This window comes from Rhea pennata, chromosome 16 (assembly GCF_028389875.1).
Source record: "Rhea pennata isolate bPtePen1 chromosome 16, bPtePen1.pri, whole genome shotgun sequence".
NCBI classification, from domain to species: Eukaryota; Metazoa; Chordata; class Aves; order Rheiformes; family Rheidae; genus Rhea; species Rhea pennata.
In genome coordinates this window covers 15,419,324-15,440,830 of record NC_084678.1, presented here as the reverse complement: position 1 = coordinate 15,440,830, position 21,507 = coordinate 15,419,324, and the positions used below count along the sequence as shown (strand labels likewise).

Below are 21,507 nucleotides of genomic sequence, written 5' to 3'. Positions count from 1 at the left end.
AAGATAAATTACTATAGTGTCGTGTAGTTTAAAACAGAAGAAGCTTTTCCTATTTGTGCTACAGATTTGCGTGAGCATTGCTACAGTGTTGACTTGAATGCAAACAAATTACCACTGTAGGAAAGGCTGTTGTCTGGAGGTTTCTTAATTAACTTTAAAACCAAATTTACTTTCTCTGTGTGCCTGAATATAAAGACTTAGCGCACACAATGCAGCTTAATTATGAGTTGCTTACTGTGGTGTAGATTAGAACTGATAGAGGCTTTTTAAGGGAAGCAATAGGGCAGGAGGCACACGTCTTAAATAATAGTTTTTAATAATAAAGTTTTATTTGGTCTCGAAAATGGAAACTGACCCAGATCTACAAGTTGTTACATAGACAATTAGTAGTGAGAACTAACATTGAAATCTATCCAAAAACAGTTAAACATTCTTGAATGATTTAGAACTAATGCTAAACTGTCTTTGTGAGAAATGACAAAAAGACTGGCAAAAACAGGCTTCGGGAAAGCAACAGTTGAATGGCCACGGAGTTGAAGCGGTTTCGAACTGCACCTCACCTTCACAGCCTTGGGCACTGAATGCTCAGTGCCACAAGAGGGTGCTTCAGTGGCACCTAACAGGCTTGGCTCTTCGACAAGTGTGAGGCTCTGAGATGTCAGGCATGCATCCCAGCACTGAGACTATGCAAAGGCTACTCTTGAGGAACTTCTCTGAACTGGTAAGTAACTTCCCATTGTGGAGTGCTTTATAACTGACATCTAAAGCACCAGCTCACCCATGTTTTTGTTCAGTTTTTAATCAGATGATGCATTGTCAGGTTTCACTTCTAAAAACTCTTGGCTGAGAGTTCTGTAACAGCCTCTGCATTGGGGTGGGAGAGTTAGTTCAGCTGTTGATTATTCCTTTCGCTAGTCGTCATGCAGAAAGTGGTCATACCACAGCTGCGTCATGTAACTCCATATGAGACCGCCTGAGGTTGAGTGGCAAAGGGATGCTGTTACAAAACCCTGACGTTTTACGTTTAGCTGAGGCATCCTGCCCATCCTTTGTTTAAACAGTTCTTCCAAAGAGAACTGCTGTTCCTAAATTTTCAATACTGGCAAACATATTGCTATATTTCTTCTTCTCCAAGCAAAAAGGTTGTCCTTTTCTACTATGTGATACATGTCAGAATGGGCTGACCTCACCTTCTGTAACGTTCAGGCTGGACAGCTGCAGCACGCTGAAGCAGTTGCACAGAGAAGCTGACAGTGCAGCTACCTACTTCTGAGCAAGATGGAGCAGCAGGACCACATGAAACTCCACAGTACAGTCTGCTAGCCAGTTCTTGAGTGACACTCAAAGTGCTGGTTATTTTTTGTGATTTCAAAATAATTACTGGTTCTGTCAGTCCTGTCAGAATACTCCTGTATTCGTATCAGACCCTTACAGGGTTTAGGTGACCTTAAAGGCCAGTGCTGTTTGCTTTCCTTGGAGGTTAGCTCTTTTCAAAATACACATTACTCAGCTCTAGCCTTTGCATAGGGGTACCTTCTAATCCATATCTTTGCTTTTTAAAAGCAGCAGAACTATGCTAGTGTAGTGAATTTGCTCCCTCTAATCTAATCCATAGATTTCTTTCTTTTTTGAAAAGGGCACCTAATCCTTTTAAGTGTAGTAAGTGATCCACTTTAAAAGGTAGATCACTAGTTGCTATACTCCACTTAGATTTTATTGTTCATATTGTAGATTTTTACCAAAATTACTGCTCAAATTACTGAATAGTAATTGACTACAACTTTGTTGCTGCCACAAGAATGTGTATGCAATGTGTTCATTTGAAATATTTTGGCAAGGGAGAAAGGAGAATCAAAGTATTTGTAGAATACCAACATGCTTCAGCAGTTTTCATGTGTCAGTCTTGTAAATGTTCATTAACCTGAAAGGTTAGAGCTTCTGAACTGTTAAGATTAGTAATACCACACTCAGTTATGTAAATGTGCACACTGTCAAAAGTGCTATGCAAGCTGAAGATGCACCCATCAACCTGTTCCCTGTCCCCCCTGCCCGTCATGCACACTTCCTTAAGAGATCTTTTAGCATGAAAAAAAAAATACAGAAAGTGTAGACAAGCAAGGGGGAGAGTGACCCAGGGAAACTTTGAGAGTATTAGATACCAGAGGCAATAGTTCTGATCTATTAATAGCCTTATGCTAAGTTTCTTAATTCTCTGGTTAAACTTCTCATAATTAGTAGTATATAACAATCAACTTGCATGACTGCAAGACATTTTTCACAATCTTTAATAGTGTTCTGAACTATTAGTTGCAATATTTAATTTCTCATTGCAAAGATGTTTTGAAAAAGATTGTGCCCAACACTCATCATTGCAGAACAGATTTTGCATATAACTGCATACAGCTTATCTACAGCACATCTTAAAACTTTCAGCATTAACTAGAGCAAAAAATGAGCTTACAGGACTATAATTCAGAAAACTTCAAGCATAGCAACAAGAATAGCACACTTTTTATTCAGGTGTTTAAGAAGTGCAATAGCTAGGTGATGTCACCAGCAAAATAACCCCTCACAAATGAAATAGTTTAAATTGAGATTATTTTGTGGGGTGCTTGGTGGGGGGAGGGGGGGAGAATAATTTTCTAAAGCTGCTATTCCAAAGTAAGGGAGACGATGTGGGAGGGAATGAGGGAAGAACCAGAACAGAGTTACATGCTATCTAGACATATTTTTGAGAGTTCCTAGGAAGAACAGTTTCATTCTGATAATTTTCATGGTGGTGGTGCAAAACACCTCTCAGTATAGGTGAGGCTTGTTGATATGAATGCATCCTCCAAGTCCTTCACACAAAAGTGAATGGTGCTATGCTGTGAAAATGATCCTCAAGCCTCAACAACCATATTACAATGCTGAAACATTAATGTTGAGTCCCATGAAAGTGAAGTTTATTTTACTAACACGCATCCAAAAAGCTGACACTGTAACAGTAGACAATGTTGCAGTTAGGTTGTCTTCCACTTACGGAATTTCACTCTTTCCTTCGTGCTGTAATATTTGACTTGGCTTTAAATTGGAATTTCCTTAGGGGAAGGGTTCTGTAGCCATCTGATGTCTAGTGGGAGAGATCAGACTTAAGCTTGTTGTGGACATATTATAGTAATGCTATTTCTTAAGCTCCACAAGGATGGTGGTTATTTCTGCCTAAGGATTCATCTGTGGGTCTCTGGAGAGGAGCTGACTTAGTAGCTCCAACTGTACCTCTCAGTCTTTAGCATGTGCCTCTTTTCAGTCAGTAAGAATCCTTTTGCTGTCCTCTTCATAAGTTGTGCCCAGGACAAAGTAGGGGAAGTGGCATTTCTTCGCACATTATTACTGTTCCTGACATCAAGCGAGGGGAGGTGTATCTACATGTTCAGAAGTGCTGGAATAGAAACACCAGGTGCCTCCTCCTAGCACTGATCTATCTTCTGTGGTGAAACTATCCCTATTCTTTTAGGCTGGATAAATGTAACATTCTAGAGATGTCTTTATGCTTTTATTTTAAAATGTATTTGAGAGTTTTTATCATCAGTACACTGGAGCTAGCACTGAAAGAGCTGGAAGCATCACAGTATAAAATACAATGGCCAATATGTGTAGGAGGCATTGACTGCGTCTTCCCTTACAGTCGTTCATGAACAGCATGCGCAAAATGACCTCAAACTTCCACTCTGAGACAATACCTGTTCTGTTACATGTCTCATCAGTTTGCTGACCAACTGTAACCTCTATTCTGAAATTAAGTTCCACATGTGCGGCTGGCATTTTGCTCCCTGAGAAAAGTACACACACTTACCACAGTTTTATTTGTCAGAAGATGGTGTGAGACTTGGGGTGTGGTTTCACATTGTAGCCAGGTCAATCAAATAGCAAGCTGCCACCAGAAGAGGCAATCCTGCTCCTTCCCCAGGTTTGGCTGTGTGCTCCTAGCTTCCCATGCTTTGCACCTAAGACCCATGCAACAACAGAGAGAGATGGTTCAGCTGGATGATCTGGCAGAAGACTAATCCCTGTCAGTAAAAACAAAAACGTGGTGGGGCAAAAGTTTTGCAGGCCCACTGTCAAATTAAGATAATGAATTTCTTTTAAGATTGAGTTTGTCTGCTGATATAAAAGGTTATGTGCACACGTAGGGTTTCAAAGCCCTTGATGCTTTGTCAAAATAATGTACACCATTTGACTCAGTCCTCCAAATATCATAGTGTGATACCCTGTAAGTTTGAGAAAATAGTTCATACTCTTTTTGAGACCTTGAATAACCTGTGTATGATTGAATTAGTCATTAGTATACAAAGCCTGAACTGCAGAAAAAAAATGCCAAGTTCTGTAATCAACAAGTACTACCAGATAGACAATTTTAGCTGGTATAGGATGTTACTGTAGTTTACTGAATTGTTAAACTTTAATGAAGCTTATCAAATATTTTCATGTTTTCTATTGACTACTGAAATGTAGAACTACATGCCTTTCTAAGTAGTCATAAGGCCAACTTGTAGAATAACGGATGCTTCTGCATCTTTTGTCTTAGACTGTTACTGATTCTGCTCTGCTTTGGCAGAAGTAGGAACCTCTAGCTGTGTTTCTGTTTGTACCTCTTTTTTCCCCCTTATTTTTTTCTTAACATATTCTTACTATAATTTAACTGTTGCTTGTAACATAGGCTTTTGTTATGACTATCTTGTTAATATATACCACATTTATCCTATTTTTAGTTTTACTGATGAAGTACTTTGAACTAATCACTAAAAAGATACAGAATGGAGGATTAAATTTAACTTTAGAATTTCATACTACTTCTGCAAACCAAAAGAGCTAAATGTTTTAGCACTGAGGACTCAATTTTACTGTTGGCATTTTGAAACCAGAGATGTGCCATCCTTCCCTTTTGTAGTGAGTCACAGAAAAGTGCTTCTGTCCTACCTGACTGAAAAGATAAAAATCTGTTATCCAATAAACCACGAAAGAGAATGGAGGTTTTGGATATTTAATTTTCTGTCCACTCAAAACTATTAACTCAAAGTACTTTGACTTTTTGCCTCTGTTAAGTTTCAGGGTGCCCAATTTGACCAAGTCAGAACAACAGAAATAGTTCCTGGTCTCTCTTCCCAGCATTTTTATTCTTAGAAACAGTATCTCTGCATTATTGGAAAAAAACATCCTGACAAATAATACAGTGTTAGTGGTAGACTTCGGGGAGGGGGAAGAAATGAGAGGAATCTCTATGCATTACACTGAAGATGTCTCTAGCTCGGTGTTCAATCTCTGATAGTAACCAAGAGCTGTATCTAGAGAGGAGTGTGGGAATAGTGTGAGAAAAATCATTTTATTCTACTTCATGGCAAAATCTTGAAATTCTTTGTAATTATTTAATGTATTATATCAGTTGTTTCACTTTAATCTCATTCAGAAAAATTCAGGAAAATGTCCACTTGGAATATAATTTTAGACAAAAAAACAGGATAAATTTATAGTGTTTGTTACTCTTCTGGGTTCTTCTCTTTGTGTTCCAGTAGAAGTTCACTACACACCCTCAAACTTAGCCCTACAGAAGTTCAGGTAGAGCATTGCTCCTCAGTTCATCTTAGTAGCAGTTTCTGTATCCTAGTAATAGGACACAGTTTAATCAATTTAATGGAGCTCTGAGCTGTGGTGTGTGTGTGGTGTGTGTTTCTTTTCTTTCTTTCTTTCTTTCTTTCTTTTTTTTTTTTTTTTTTTCTTTTAATGTAAGCATTCTTCCTTCTGAACATATATGCAGGCATTCCAGATACACTGGAACTTTACCTAGGGGAAAGATGGTTTAACCTGGCAATGTATGCCCATGAGGGAATATTCATATTATGTCTCTTAAACATTCTAAATCTTCCCCTTTTGAGAAGCGTGCACATTTCCATTGAATACTTGGGCTAAATTTCTGAGGTTTTTTGATTCAGGCTTAGTAGGGGTGCTTTCTACCTGGTTCCCCTGTAAATCTATTTCAGAAAAGATATAAAAAGATTGGACACTTAAGATGCTTCCTAATAATTTGTGCTATGATTGCAGCAGATCTGGAAGCTGAAGAGAGAGAATTCAGTAACTTTTCTAAAGTTAAATTCCTTTCCAGGAAATACATTGAATTTTGCTATTGGGACATCTAGATTAATGCTTTCATTTGCAAATCTTCATTGTTTGAAAAAGTTATCAGGTAGAAAATTCACATGTTAACTGGCCAGTAGTTTTCTATAGATTTGAGAGAAATAGAAGCTTAAAATTTGGCTTTTCTGATTTAAAAAATTATATATCAGGAGTGATTCCTAGTAATCTCCCTCACAATCCTTTCTTATTTAAACTGTAATGATAAATCTGTGTTAGTGTTAGCCCATTGTGACTTTGTTTTAGTATCTTGCAAGTGATATTTCTGATAAGCCAAAGTAGAATTGATCTGTTGGGTTTTTTTGTTCTGTTTTTGTTTTGTTTCAGGGTTTTTTTTTTTTTTGCTTGGCTATACTAAATTGTTCCTATAAGCACCAGAAGGTGGACAGATGAAAAGCAGTTTAAAGAAATCAGTAAAGTCCTGTGCAAGTAGAACTCCATCCCGTTCTCTGTACTTTTTTTGTATATTACATGCAACTGTTATCCAATTAATGTTAGAAAAAATGTTTGATTTAAATGGCAAATTTGGATCTTGCGAATGGGGTGGTTTGAAAATAATGCGAATTAGGTGGCCACAGTCTGAGCAATGATTATAATGATTAATCTAGAGTTTAGCTAGGAACTGAATATGAAGTTCTAATAATGGTTTATAGCAATATCATCAGTGTGATTCATGCTAGTAATCGCTGGCTCTGAAAATTAGATTGAGGGCTTTGCTAAATGTTTTTTAGGCAACTTCTGTGCTACATACCTTAGTTCTTTTTGCTTGCTCTTTGAAACAAAAAGTCTAGGGAAAAGGATGTCTTTAAACTTTAATGCTGAGCCTGAGTCAGATACTAATTCTAGCTCAAATACACGGATCTTCATTGTCTGAACGAAGACACCTCAGCTGTTGTAATAAACAGGTTCTGTAAGTTGCTATGAGAATTTTTTTCTCTTTAAATTTAAGATGAGCTGCATTATTAAAAGAAAAAAAAGTTTTTGAAGTCCTGAAACCTCACTCAAGAATCTTTGAAGGTGGTGCCTTTTTCAGTTTTCTTGCATAGCTTTTGAATAATTTTTTCAACTTATATTGCTGAAGTGAAGCTATTTTCAACTTTTCAGTTAGCTTTGGAGAAGCGGTAACTTTTTGAAGGATCAAATATGAATTTCTTCTGAAAAATTATGTGAACCAGTTTTAAAATTGCTACTTAAAAAGCTAGTGAAAGTAAATGGCTTAAATTTCTACTTGATATCTATTCTCTGAAGATGTTATTCCATAGCTTTTCTTTATAGATTGGTACCTAGCCATCATTAACAGGATATCATTTACTATTTAAGTAAGTGGCAACTGCTCTATTATAATTATTCATTCATAACAGTGATGTTAAATAACTAAAACATCAGCATTAAGCCTTTAGTACTGTATTTTCTTCTTTATTTTAACAGCTCAAAAGGAAGAGAAGAAGAATGAAGATAAAGCAGCAGAACCTACACCGGGATCGAAGAAAGCTGTAACTTCAGCATCTACAATGGAGAAACAGACATCTTCCCTCACCAAAACTCTTACTCCAAAGAAGTCCTCATCCTTTTCTAGCACACCAGTAACTAAGCACCCAGTTAAACCTTCTGCTGGAAGTTTCAAAGGCGTAATTCCGAAGAAAGCTTGGCCTTCGTCAGGCAGTGTTTCTTCAAAACATTCATCTCTCTCTCATACTTCATCAGTTTCCAAAAAACCAGCTACATCTTCCAGCTTGGGTGGAGGACTCAGAAAGCCTTCACTGTCTTCCATTTCTTCTACTGCAGCTGGAAGTGGTCAAGTAAAAGCATCAGCTAGCCCTAGCCAGTCACAACCTAACTCTCAGATTCGACAAAATATTCGACGGTCCCTCAAAGAAATTTTATGGAAGAGGTGGGAACTAAAAACACTTATTTTTATACAGGAAGCTACCACTAGAAATAAATGTTTAGACTGAACAGTTCTATTTCTTGACAAGGGATACTGAGGTGTTGAACTTACGCTGTGAATGTAATATCTGGCATTTCAAGTTCATAAAAAAATGCTGATGCAAAATAATTGTCCATGTGTCACTTACAAACAAACCTCCCTGTCCCGATCATATCAAGGCAGTTACAGTTTGAAGAGTTAAATCACAGCATAGAAGCATATATATTATAGGTACTCCCAAATTTATAATCTAGTGATGGCAGTGTTGGGAGGTGTAGATGTTACAGGGAACATAGTAGAGTATCGCAGTAGAAGTGTCAAAGGCTCACTGAGGTACAGATTCCCCCACCTCTGCCTTCATAAAATAGAAAAAGAATTCTCATCAGCGGACAACTGTACAGCTAAAAGTCAAAACACAAAGTGCCCTCCAATTCTGTTAAAGCTATTGGCAGCCTTCAAGGCTTACTGTTGATCAGTGTACTCTGGTATTCTCTCTCAATTGGAAACGCGATTCACAGTGGGGAATCTAGGATTGAAGCTTAACTGTTGAGGCACCCTATGAAGTTCATGACAGAAAAGCTCCTAATTTCAGTGCCATGAGTAGGAGTAGTGGTAAAGGCTGACATCAGTTCATAAAGGCTGTTTTCCATGGCCACCTCTGGACAGTAGAGAGAAGTTGCTGTAGTTCCTAGCTTAAGGTCCTAAGATAGAATTTAGCTTTGAGATGTCTCTTAAAGGAGACTGTGGGTCCTCACTGAGTTCAAGAGGCACCTCAGTTAGCTCCTTTCTCTGCAAAGTGATGTACCTTTTGTCTGGCCTCTACTGTCATCTTGGTGATTTTTATGGACCAGCTCTGAAATGTTTAGCTTGGCCTTCAGGCTGCAATCTAGCCATTGGTGTAGGTAAAACGTCATGTGATTTCAAAGGTTCGCTAACTATTATTAATAAATAAATAAATAGATGACGTTAGTAGAGGAAAAAAAATACGTTGTTTAAACCTTTACTATATAGTGCTGGTGAAACTAGTGACAGTGTAGTTTTTTCAAAAAAAAAAAAAAAAAAAAAAAGTTCTGAGTGTCCCAAGATTAAACACATAGTGAATGTAAATAAGTAGCCCCATTTAATTTGGTTTTATGGGTGTTTTATCTACAATTTGTATAGTTGAAATTATGGGATAGTGCTTTACCTAGTGAAATAATAACATGGGGGTGTTTTTGTTTGTTTTTAAACAGGGTCAATGACAGTGATGATCTGGTCATGACAGAGAGTGAAGTAGGGAAAGTAGCACTCAATATTGAAAAGGAAATGTTCAATTTGTTTCAAGTTACGGACAACCGATACAAGAGTAAATACCGTAGCATCATGTTCAATCTCAAGGACCCAAAAAATCAGGTTTGGAATTTCCTTTTAAAACTAAACATATGCTTAAACATATTTCTGTTTTTTAATGATGTCTGTCAAACCAACCTCAACATTTAAAGTTTCTAAAATACAGATTTAGGAATTTTACTATAAAAGATTATTCCAAAGCTATTAATATCTTGCAAAAAAAATATCTAGTGAGAATTCAAGATCTACTTTAGGTGGATCGTTTATTAAGTTTGGACTTTTTGTCTGAAATATTTATTTGCAGAATGGTATTTTTAAAACAAATGAAGATTTTACTTGCTTCTCCTCCTGTGGCATTCTGTAGCATGTGCTGGATGTTATCTCTATGTACATAATCATGTTTATCCTTTAAAAGAAAAAGAAGGAAGGCAGTGCAGATGAAAAATGACTAGAGAAGACTTGAAATTGTGTTCTTTCTTTAATTCCTAGAATAGATATGAAACAGGAATGGCTGTTCAGTTTCTGGAATTCCTATGCAGTTATTTATAGTAATAGATACAGATTTGATTTTTGTTTTCTGGTTGCTACACCTTTTCATCTTTGCTTATAATTAGTTAGTGTTTTTGATAGCGAATTAAGAAATTGGAAGAGATTTGACTGTTTTGCAATCTTATTAGTTATATAAGCAGGTACTCTTCAGCATAGCAACAAACTCTGCTGTGTTTTCAGGGACTTTTTCATCGTGTTCTTCGTCAGGAAATTTCACTGTCAAAGCTAGTGAGATTGAAACCAGAAGAACTTCTGTCTAAAGAACTATCTGTATGGAAAGAAAAGCCATCCAAAGCAGTAAGTAATACAGTTTTCTAGCATGTTCTTAGATATGCATTAATGGTGAGTTTAATAATCCTTATCACCATTTTCTTTCTAATCAAATGCTAATAATTTTCAGTGACCAGACTCTTCCTCCAGCCCCAGCAGATATGAAGATAATGGATAACAAAGTGCATGGTAATACTATAGAGTAAATATGTGGAATTTTTTTTACCATTTTTTTTTTATTTTCTTTCTCTCAGATGATGGAGTCGAGAAATAAATCTCAAGAAATCAAGAAATCGGTTGTAAAACAGGAAAATATGCCAGATGTGAATATGGAAGATTCTCCACCAGTGTCTGATTCTGACGTAAGTATTAGGAATTGCTTGAGCATAAAGACCTCAAGAGAGAGAAATGGTAACTAAGAACCTCATGTTTTTATCAGCATTGCAGATTGTTTCAACAAACTGTAGGGTAACAGAAGGTATGCTATGAGCATTTTTCTTTTAGTTTGAAGGAGCACAACAAACAAATAATGGGCATATACCACATATACTTCTACAAAAACAGATGCTATGTATTTATCAGACCTTGTTCTCAATTTACAGAGAAAACTTGTTATTTCTGACTATTAGCTGAGCTTTTTGCTCCCCACCCCCCTTCTCTGAAACAAAAATACTGCAGTTCAGTGTGCTGGACAAATATTTAACACAATAGTATCTACTTTAGAACATAGTAGAATGAAAGGAAGTCAAATGTTAATTATGTTAATAAAACACTTTATATCACGTGCATGCTTTTACCAATGACACAGGAGAAATAATGTTTCAAAATTTCATACTGTTTTTTAAAAATGCTTCTCAAATGAGAAAGTGGTTTTGCAAGAATTTTACTCTAAAGAACGAAAGTTAGTAACAGTTTCTGAAGTATTTTATTATGGTTGAAATTAGTGATCAACTGGAATGTGTTTTTGTGTGTGTGCTCACTTTCAGGAGCAGCAAGACTCAGCCCGAACTGCACCGGATTTAAACAATGCTCCTTCTCTAGATGTTTTTAGCAGTATGTTGAAGGATACAACAAGTCAACATCGAGCCCATCTTTTTGACCTGAACTGCAAAATCTGTACAGGTATCTATGGTGCTGACTGTGCAAAGTAAAAGAATTGTTGTGTTAAGGGCCTTGACTGTCTGTTTCTTTCATCACTATTTAATCACTAAAACAAATAATAATCAAAAATATTTTAAATTAATTTATAGGTCAGATTTCAGCATCTGAAGATGAACCACCACCAAAGAAGGCAAAACTAATGGCTCCTGTTAAAAAGGTGGAGTCAAAATCAAAACCAGAAGTTCAGCCAAAGCATGAAAGTTCTACAGCAACAGCAGAGCCAGCCAAAGAGGCAGTCTCTGAAAACACAGTGGAACCTGAAGTTGGATCTGTAACAGAAACCATTTCCCCGTCAAGCCTAGAAAAAACTTACGTTCCTGCAACACAGGGCCACAACAATACAGATTCTTTATCTGAAGAGGCCTCCGCTTTTCCTGCCACTTGCGCTGGAGGCGTTGTCACAACTGTAACAGTTTCTGGCAGAGACCCTAGGACAGCAATGAGTGGCTCCTCTGGTATTACGACTTCAGCACTGCGTCCTGCATCTGACAAAGTTTCTGTAGGGGAAGCAAAACAGGAAATGCCAAAACCAGTCATGACTGTCCCCAAATCAATATTAACAAAACCAACCTCCTCACCAGATCCAAGATACTTAGCAGTTCCTCAATCACCCAATATCAAGTGCGTATATTTAATAGTAAGCCAAACTACTCAATTGTGCTTATCTTCAAAGTCTTTGCGTTGTTCTCTGTGTGTGTGCATGCACGTGTGCATATGTGTGGGGATGTGCATGTGTGTGAGTGTGTGTCTGTCCACCCATCTCAAAAACAAAAGTCATGATCAACTTCATAGTTCAGGTAACCTTACTCAGATTTTTAATTTATTATCTTCTTGTTTACCTTCTCTAGTTGTTAAAATTTTCCATCAGAATATATTAACAGCAAGGATTCTACAATGTGTGTTAGCATATACATAAACATAAAAGTATTTGACCTTAAACTCTTTTTATATATTCATATATAGAGAGTATGTGAGCAATTGTGTAAAGGTATTCCAGATTTTCATCCTGCATTAAAATGCTATTATATCTGGCTTTATGAATATAAATCAAATTTAACCAATTGATCAGATTGAAAAGAAATGGATTTCTTACATACTCTCTGTGTGTACAATCGGAAGAATAAATATTGTGGCATACGTGCTTATGAAATGGCAGTTAAAAGATTTTTGTTCATGTCATATCCTTTAACATGAGAATCTTTTCAGATGTATGTTTTTGATTGATTTAGTGGAAAGTGTATAATTCAGATTAGTTTATTGTAGAGTCAGGATCACAATAGTTATACTCTAGCCTACTTTTTTTTTAAAAAAAATCTCTTAGCATCATTTTTGCCTCTCTGAACCTGTAATTTAATTTTCAGTTGTTCCTTACGTTTTTCACTAATATGCAGTTAATGGAAAACATTGACAGGGCATTGAGTAAAAAAATCTCTTATTTACCTGTTTAAAATACAGTAATGGATGAGTACAAGGAGAGAAGAAGAAAAAAGGGAGCAGTCTGACTATATTCTATAATCTTTTCATTTTGAATTTGTTTTGCAGTATTGCAGAGTCACGCTCACCTCAAGATGGAGATACTTCTCTCTTTCTCTCTCGTCTCAACACCATTTGGAAAGGATTTATCAACATGCAAAGTGTGGCCAAATTTGTCACTAAAGCATATCCTGTCTCCGGGTGTTTTGAATACCTTAGTGAGGTTAGAAGTGACATGTTTATGTGTTTAGAATAAATCTATACAGCAGTTCCTGTTGCTATAAAGATTGTGGTCACTGTATATATTGCTGTATTGGAATTTTAACAGTGCTCAATGGTATCCCTTTAGTAATAAGAAAAGCAGTTAAAAAATAGCCTTTTAAAAATTCCTCACAAATTTGTGAAGAATTGTTGTGTATTTTAATATGCCTATACATATGTTAGTAGCTAACATGGAACTATAGCTGTAGTTCAGCTTTATTCTTTGAAAAGAGGTCTTAAAACCAGTATTTAAAAATAGACATCTTAGAAACAATATTTAAAAACAGTCAACTCTCACACTGGATGGATCAGTGATGTGATCTGTTATAAAAGTCTGTGAGGTCATTTATTAAAAACAAATATTTTTGTCCATTTAAATACAAAATGAAAACAGTTGGCTGACTGTTTTGTGGGGAATACATTCAAATAGTCTGATAATATAAAAGCATGCACTGAAACAAATAAGAGATTTGATTTCTCTTTTCTCCTAAAAAGTACATTTTATGGGGCTGTGAAGTCAGGAAGTTTCAAAGGTGTTTTAGGACTTTAAATACTACAGTGGGTGGTTCTTTTTGGTTTTGCTAAAACGGATTTTGCTATCCTGATGATAGGAAGCTAAGTAGAAATCATGTGGCTTGTAGTCATGGGTGCATAACTTTCTGATAAACTGGAAATGTGGAGAAAATCTGTATTACCAATAATGGCTTTCCCATCAAACAATGCTAAGGAATGTATTTATCTGATGAATGTACATAAGTATTTGTTGCTGTCTTTGTTTGGAACTGCCTTCTCTGTTTGATGTGTGCTATTACCCTTCCAGTAACATGCCATAATTAGTCACCTTGAAATTTGGAAATGCACTATCTGAATTAGAATAATATGTGTGAAAGCTTACTAAAACATAATGCTGCATTCTCCACTAGGCTACTGGGATGGGGCAATCTGCACAGCTTTTACACAGTAGTCTCTTTTGGCTTTTCTCATACTACCATGTAATACTTCTCGTTTAGGATTTACCAGATACAATTCATATTGGTGGGAGGATCTCACCGAAGACAGTCTGGGATTATGTTGGCAAACTCAAATCTTCGCTTTCTAAGGTATTCACTTAATCCTTTGCAAAACCTAGCAGAAAAATACAGCAATATAAAATGGCAACTTTTTATAATAAAATGAATACACAGCAAATATCGTCAGGGATGATACCCAGAGAATCTCTGATAGCATGTATTCCTTTAAAATTTTTGATTTATTGAAGAAACATGTTTGTCTGTTGAGCTGCTAATCACCTTGATCTCTTATATAATGGCTTAGTCTTATTTATTTAATTTTAATAATTAAACATAATTTATTCAGAACTGAAAATTTAAACATGGGTTTTAAAAATAGGAAATTACCATTAAGTGTGAATAGATTTTACTATTTCAAACAGTTTAAAAGTGAAAAAAGGAAGCACACTGTGCAGATACAGTAATGAAGCTTAAGGATTTTTCCATTTCTTTCATATTAATTCAAATATTCAGAGCCTCAGAATGTATAAGTTCATATAAGATACACGTGTATTTCTGAAACTGATAAACCTAATTCTGTTGCAGAATTACAGATTGAACAATATTCTCTTAAACCTAAAATATTGCTTTAAAAACATAGTTGGAGTGGTAAATGTACAATCTATAGTGATTACCCCCACCCCTCAATCGGAACTTGCCAGCTAGCATTTTATTTGATGAGATGTTATAGGTTGAAATTTTCCACTTTGTTTTTGTATTCCAGGAATTATGTTTGATTCGTTTTCATCCTGCAACAGAAGAAGAAGAAGTTGCCTACATCTCTCTCTACTCCTATTTTAGCAGTCGTGGTCGTTTTGGTGTTGTAGCTAATAACAACAGACATGTCAAGGACCTCTACCTGATCCCACTGAGTGCTAAGGACCCAATTCCTTCCAAACTCTTGCCTTTTGAGGGACCAGGTAAGCACAAAACAGGGGAGGTTAAATGATAGGTAAACTCACGTAAGACAATCAATCAGAGAGAAATTATTGTTGAATGTTTAATAGAAGTATTTTTGAAAAAAAAAAGATTTTATCTGAAAAACATTTTAAAACTGTGTAAATAGGGAATAATTGAGAAAGTTAACTCTGCGTCAAGATAAAATTGTCCAAAACCCTACAAGCTATGCACTGTAGTGTAAAGCAAGCAAGAAGCTCTTTAGCCAGCAAAGGAGTGGATATCTATGAAGACAAAGGTAAAAATTATACTGCTTTCCCTACATTATCATTATGTCAGATATGATGCCATGTGTGCAAATATGTGAGCACAAGGTGTTTAAAATGACGTTATGTTTTGCTGGAGCAAACTAGCCAAATCACTGACTTCTGAAAATTGGTTTGTTTAAAATAAATAAATAAAATCCATATTCCATTAGGTCAGTAGGTGGCAGTTTCCAAATAAGTATCTGTTTTTGTTTATGTATAAAGTAAAATATTGAGAAGATGAAGAACTATAGGTTACAATGAAGGGAATACTTCATTGTCATAGTGAGGATGTGACTATGTGACTTTAAAAAACATAGAATCAATAACATTGACAAATTATATACCATTAGTAAAATGCCCTTCAATCCTGCATGAGACTGTGAAGAATGCTTGCTCTGCACTCTGACACTCGAGTATATGAGAAAAATCTACACTCTGATTCTATGATTCTATGACTCTTATCTGTCCTTGAATAATGTGTAGTCTAGATCATTGCTTCTTGGCTATGGCTAAAAAAAGTGGGATCATTGCTCTAAGTATACTCACGTGGGCTCTGTAACTGCTATATCTGAACACTTCATACTCTTTAATACCTATTCTTGAAAGGTAAGTGAAAACTTATTTCCCTTTCAGAGCCAAAAAAATTAAAAAACTAAGCACAGAATGCTTTTGGCATGCGGACGTAAGCTGTGTCTTAACTCCTGGACTAGCTTTTTCAGACAGAACAAAGAAATACCTTCCTTTCTGAACAGTGACACACAATAATAGAATTGGCCATTGAATCAGCTGTAAACATCTGCAGTCTTTTGTTGTGTTGTTAAATAACATGCTTTAGGGAGGCATTTACATAATCTTTGCCTGCTCGCATTCCTGTTGAAAACATCGACTATGTTTAGCATTGTAAGTTTTCTTCTATGTTTCTTTTTCTATAAGTTTCAATTTAAATGAAACTTTTTATTTTAAATTAGCGTATTGGCAAATAAGGACAAACTCTACGTAAAGTATTAATACAGAAATCTGTAATATCAGCTTGGTCATACTGAGTTTAACTTGGAAAATTTTTTCAAGACTGGAAGGAATTACTCAGAAGAAATATAAGTGTCATTTGCACACGGATTCATGGAGGCAAATGTTATGAGTCAGTTTTTCAAATTGAAATGCACATCTGTAGGCAAAAGGGGTTAAAGGATTGCTATAGATATGAGGTTCCAAAGGCAGAGAGGCCATATGTATAAAAAGAGTAGTAGAAGACCCACTTAGACTTCTATCATCGGTTCACACTTGGACACTTTCGTAGGAGTATTTACCTCGTACTTGTGCTGAATGGTGTTCATATTTTAAAACCAGAAGGCAGTATAAGGCGAAGAAAAAGTCAAGTAAGCTGCTTTTCCGTGTGTGTATGCATTAAAACCACAGCATAAAAGACATGTAATCCATACTTTTAAATGCTCTCTGTTGGAATTTACTGCTCTTTCTTACATAATCAATAAAAAATATTTTACAGAAAATGGTCATTGTCTCCTTAAATTTGTGTACTTTCAAATAGAGTTTAGCAAGAAGCATTATACTAGGTAGTGAAAGGCATTTTGATAAATATAATGGGACAGAGGTGGGAGGGGGGACAACAAACAAACCCTGTCACTCCCTAAACACTAGTTAGAAGGTATTGCAGCTCTATCAAGCAGTTCCATCAGGCAAATATGATTTATGAATTTCTCCTGTTTTCTGATGGACTGGATTTGGAACACACTGAGGACTTCTGAACTGCTACAGTACCTAGAAGCTCTACAAAACACTTGCACATTGATGTTTCTAAAATAGAGGAAATGGAAAGATTCCACATTTACGCTTAAATCATCTGAGATTATTATAATTACTACACCAGCAGGCTTCTGCGGTGTGTTTTGTAATAGCTTACTGTATGTAAATTTACTTGTCCGAGTATTTCGTGTGTACGTGTAATGTGTTATCTAGCACTTTCATCTGAACATCTTAAAGCAGTTTGTAGAAAATAGTGTAATCAGCCTTCATTACTAATGGGAAGAATGCAAATAAGGGTGATTTATTGAAGGATTTAGTGGCAAAGCTGGAAAAGGAAAAATACATGACTGTTTTATTGAACTATATATATCAGCAAAAGACATTCCACAAGCATTGATATATCTCTTTTAGTAGCTTACAACAGTATGTTTTCCTGAAGTATGAAGGTGTGAAATCTTCATACTATTTAGAATACTCTTAAAAATTGCAGCTGTAACAAGACAAGTGTAACTCTACTCTGTATTGAATTAGGCTTCTTCATCTCAGCAGACAGTATTATGAAAAGTAGCAATAGTAGAATATGGCATAAGAACCATGTTTTTTCTCTGCCATACAATTCCATTCAGCAAGTGTATCTTAATGTACAGCAGTGTTACAGTGCTGGACATGATGTACATCCCTAGATTAAAACTCACTTGACTGATACTTGAATGATAGTTTTCAGTTTCTGATTGGAACAAATATTTAAACAGTTTTGATAATGATTAAAGAATAGCTTGTTTTGATCTAAGCTCAAAAATATATACCATAATCAGGTATGCTGGATTTATTCCCCAGGTTGTGCCATCAGTGTGCAGAAATTAGGCATCTATCTTTAACAGTATAGGGAATTTGTTACCAGTTGTTGATGCTAAGGAATGAAGATGTGGGTATTACATGTGCAAATACAGTTAAACTGATTTAATAAAAAAAATTAGGGGTAAGAAAAATGTTTAGCAAATATTAGTATTTAGTTTATCCATTTTTTCATGGCTTTAGTTTTATAGAATGTAACTCAATAAAACCGTTATCTGGCCTTCAAATATACAACAGGGTAATTGTTTTATAAATAACTTAGCACTGACTATTAACTCTACTGACACAGCTTGCAGCACTTTTAAAACAGTTCCTTGTGAAAGCGAGTCATCAAGAAGTAGTTGGACACTCGGCCAACACTTTCGATATGACTACGTAAAGTTAGGCAGTTAACCTACTTACGGATATTGAAATAGAATAGGGCTAACCTTTGAAATGCTAGTTTAGCTGTATGTTTTCGTTCTAAAGAAGCTATCAGACCCTGCACTTAGTGTTTTATCACTTTGGATTGAGAGATTGGGTATGAATTTAGTAGAGATACCTCTTTGGCTACAGGTTATGAAAACTATTGTAGACAATCATGAACTTCAAGAGATTTTTTTTTTTAAGAAAATTCATGCAAGTAAACTCAGAAGCAAGGTTAGGTATAAATTCTAATATTTATATAAAGTTACAGTATCAAAATTACAATTTTAATGGGTTTGTTCCATGATGACCAAATTCTAGACAGATTATAATTAATGTTACTAACTCACTACTGGATTTTCTTGTCTTGGAAGTGTGTTTAAAATTTTACTTGTTTTAATTAGTCACTTGGTCTGTGTTTCTGACAAGGACTCAAAACTAATTTTTCAGTAACTGCTGTTCATTAGATATCCTGTCTGATAGATTTTTGGAAACTGTTCATTTCAGTTATTCAGTATTTGAGATTCATGTGACTAGTCACATTAATTACATGTCACTGTCTCTGCTTACAAGCAGATAACCAAAATGTTAAAGACAGAACGGCAAATGCCTACCAGAAGGTTTTGGATGAATAGAAATTTGTGACATACTCTGCATTTGTCAACCCTGACCAAATGTGCCTTCATTATTCACATACTGACAAATTCACACACAGTGTGCCATATGTAATTATCACAGTCTCAGTAGACTCGATTTGCAAATAAATTATTTTCCTAATTGACTTACTTTACTTCTGAAGTATGCATTAATGATATATGTTAGTACCATTTCATTTGAGGTAGTAAATTATACTTAGCAGAACAGCCAGAATTGCCTTTAAGTAGTGGGTGCAAATGAGTTTATATTTGGAGAATTTATGCAATTCTTTCCCTATAATTTCAGATTCACTGAAAATAATTCTTTAGTTTGTCCTATATGCTTTGATCCTACCTCAGCATCCATACTCCTATAGGTGCAAATTTATGCTATGATGGACTATTTAGAACAGCATGTCCAACCACAGAATTAGGTATAACTAAAAACACTGAAACCATGAAATAATTCTAATTCTAGAATTCCACTTTGGAACTAGAATGCATTCTACAAAATAACTGTCTTCCAAAAACTCTCGCTTAAATTTCATTAATTTTGTTTTTCCCTATACTTACAATGAGAACCATTTCCAATAGGAAATCTCAAAAGCAAGTACTTTAGATTGGGTTCAAAATTTCCATTATAATTTTGTCTTGCCTTTTGAAAAGACTATTTCAAGTGACTGCCAATATTTTGGTGGTCTATTCATTAAGTGCTTAGAACAGATTCACTGTACTATTTCCAGTTGCCATCAGAAGTACACAGAATTTTAGAGGAGGGTTTGTTTTCCCTTAGTTGCCAAGAGATCTCATAAGACTTTCAAGTTAACTCATTTTCTTTGAGAAAATACCATCTTTGTCTTATCTGTCATTTGCTGTTTAGAAAACAAGGTTTATATGGGATAATATTTGAACATAAAAAATGGAAGCACTGATGATTTTATAGCTTTGGGTATTCTGTGAACAAAAGTTACTGCTTAATGAAATATGTAGTAAGTACTGAAGGGAAATACTAGAAACATGAAGCAGCTGTGGTTTGGGATTGTTGTTTTAATAAATGGTAAATAATTCCTACAGTTACAGGCTGTCATTAAAGATGAACTCTCCTTAATTGGTTCTTCTGTTTGGGCTTTCCCTTGATGTTAACTGAGCCAAGTTTTCATCTTATTCACTTGTAGGTTATAACTGAACTTAGCCTAAGCTGTAAGAATGACAGTATCCTCTCACTGAGAAAGCTTTATATTTAACTTAAAAATATGCTAAATTCTTCTAGTGATTTCTCGGTGTAAAGTTAGTAACCAAAAGAAATCAGAAGAGGTGAAGTTTATTAAATCAAATTAGGGAAACAGCTGGCATTTTTCTCATTAGATGGCAAATTTAAGAATCCCCTTACAACTTCTTGAAGTTATCAGCAAAGTAATATTATCTGTAAATGTGGAATATTTCTGGTACTATGGGTACCAGAAAAAGCCTAAAGGCTTTTTTGCTGGTGTCAAGAAGTTTTTAAATGCTAATAATTAGATATCTTAATTTTTTTCCTTAATAGTAGATGGTTTGGTTTAATAATGAAGATACACACAAGCATAATATACTTGTAAAACTCTTACTTATGAATTCAGGATTATGAATAGAAGAAACAGTGCCAGTGTAGATTTCAGAATCATTTAAATACAGGGAATATTTATGTTATTTTACATCTTGTTTATGTTTCTATATTACTGCTTCCTAGCTAGATGCAAATAATGAGGTCCCCCTAAATGAGGACCTGTTAAAACTTACTAAATCCAGAAGTTAAAAACCCCTCTCTTTATAAAGAAATTCTACATTTCCCACCAACTGTTTGTAAATGGATTTATTCCCCTGCCCTTTATTCTGGACATGATTATCTTCTACACTTACTAGTGGGAATTGTGCACATAAAAGGAAGAAATATAATACCATGAAACATACCTACAGCCCTTTTAAGGTTATTTTTTCTCTTACCAGAAAATCTCCCATCTTTTTTTAGATATACTTCTCCCAGGATTTGAGTCTGAAACTTTTAACAAAGGAGTGATTCTATTCACAGTGCTTCTTATTTATAAAAAAGGTCTTACAGCTTCATGTTTAAGACTGAATCCTACAACAGAGTTCAAAGTTACCTTTCCCTCTGTATACTTGTTCTATAGTGAACTAACTCTTTTCTTGAAGAGAAAGCAAATACACTGAGATCCCCTTTCCCCATATACTGAACTTGCATCTCCTTAAGCTTTTATTTGCTTGTTTGGTATATTAGGTGAGTCACTAGTTTTCCTGCTTTTTACTTTTTAAAAAACAATGTCTAGCTGGGGAAAAAAAATCAGTGTGTATTACACAAGTTTTAATACTGTTCCCAGACACATTTTGTTTGAAACTATCCTTACAGCATTTACTGTTATTTGATTAATTTAGAGACAGGCAAAGTATGTATAGACCTGTATAAA

General features: G+C 35.3%; 1 protein-coding gene across 3 annotated transcripts in view; it reads left to right on the top strand.

Annotated features, from left to right (window-relative positions):
* Nucleotides 1–21,507, top strand: part of DIDO1 (death inducer-obliterator 1) — a 58,200-nt gene that overhangs the window by 30,989 nt on the left and 5,704 nt on the right. For 2 of the 3 annotated variants that reach the window (XM_062589527.1, XM_062589528.1), the window contains 9 exons: nucleotides 7,597–8,059; nucleotides 9,328–9,487; nucleotides 10,154–10,270; nucleotides 10,498–10,605; nucleotides 11,230–11,365; nucleotides 11,494–12,025; nucleotides 12,947–13,100; nucleotides 14,149–14,238; nucleotides 14,912–15,107. In XM_062589527.1, the coding sequence (XP_062445511.1) occupies nucleotides 7,597–8,059; nucleotides 9,328–9,487; nucleotides 10,154–10,270; nucleotides 10,498–10,605; nucleotides 11,230–11,365; nucleotides 11,494–12,025; nucleotides 12,947–13,100; nucleotides 14,149–14,238; nucleotides 14,912–15,107 (1,956 nt within the window). Of the gene's footprint in view, nucleotides 1–7,596; nucleotides 8,060–9,327; nucleotides 9,488–10,153; nucleotides 10,271–10,497; nucleotides 10,606–11,229; nucleotides 11,366–11,493; nucleotides 12,026–12,946; nucleotides 13,101–14,148; nucleotides 14,239–14,911; nucleotides 15,108–16,689; nucleotides 16,889–21,507 lie in introns of those variants that run through there. The other variant, XM_062589529.1, reaches the window with a different exon arrangement.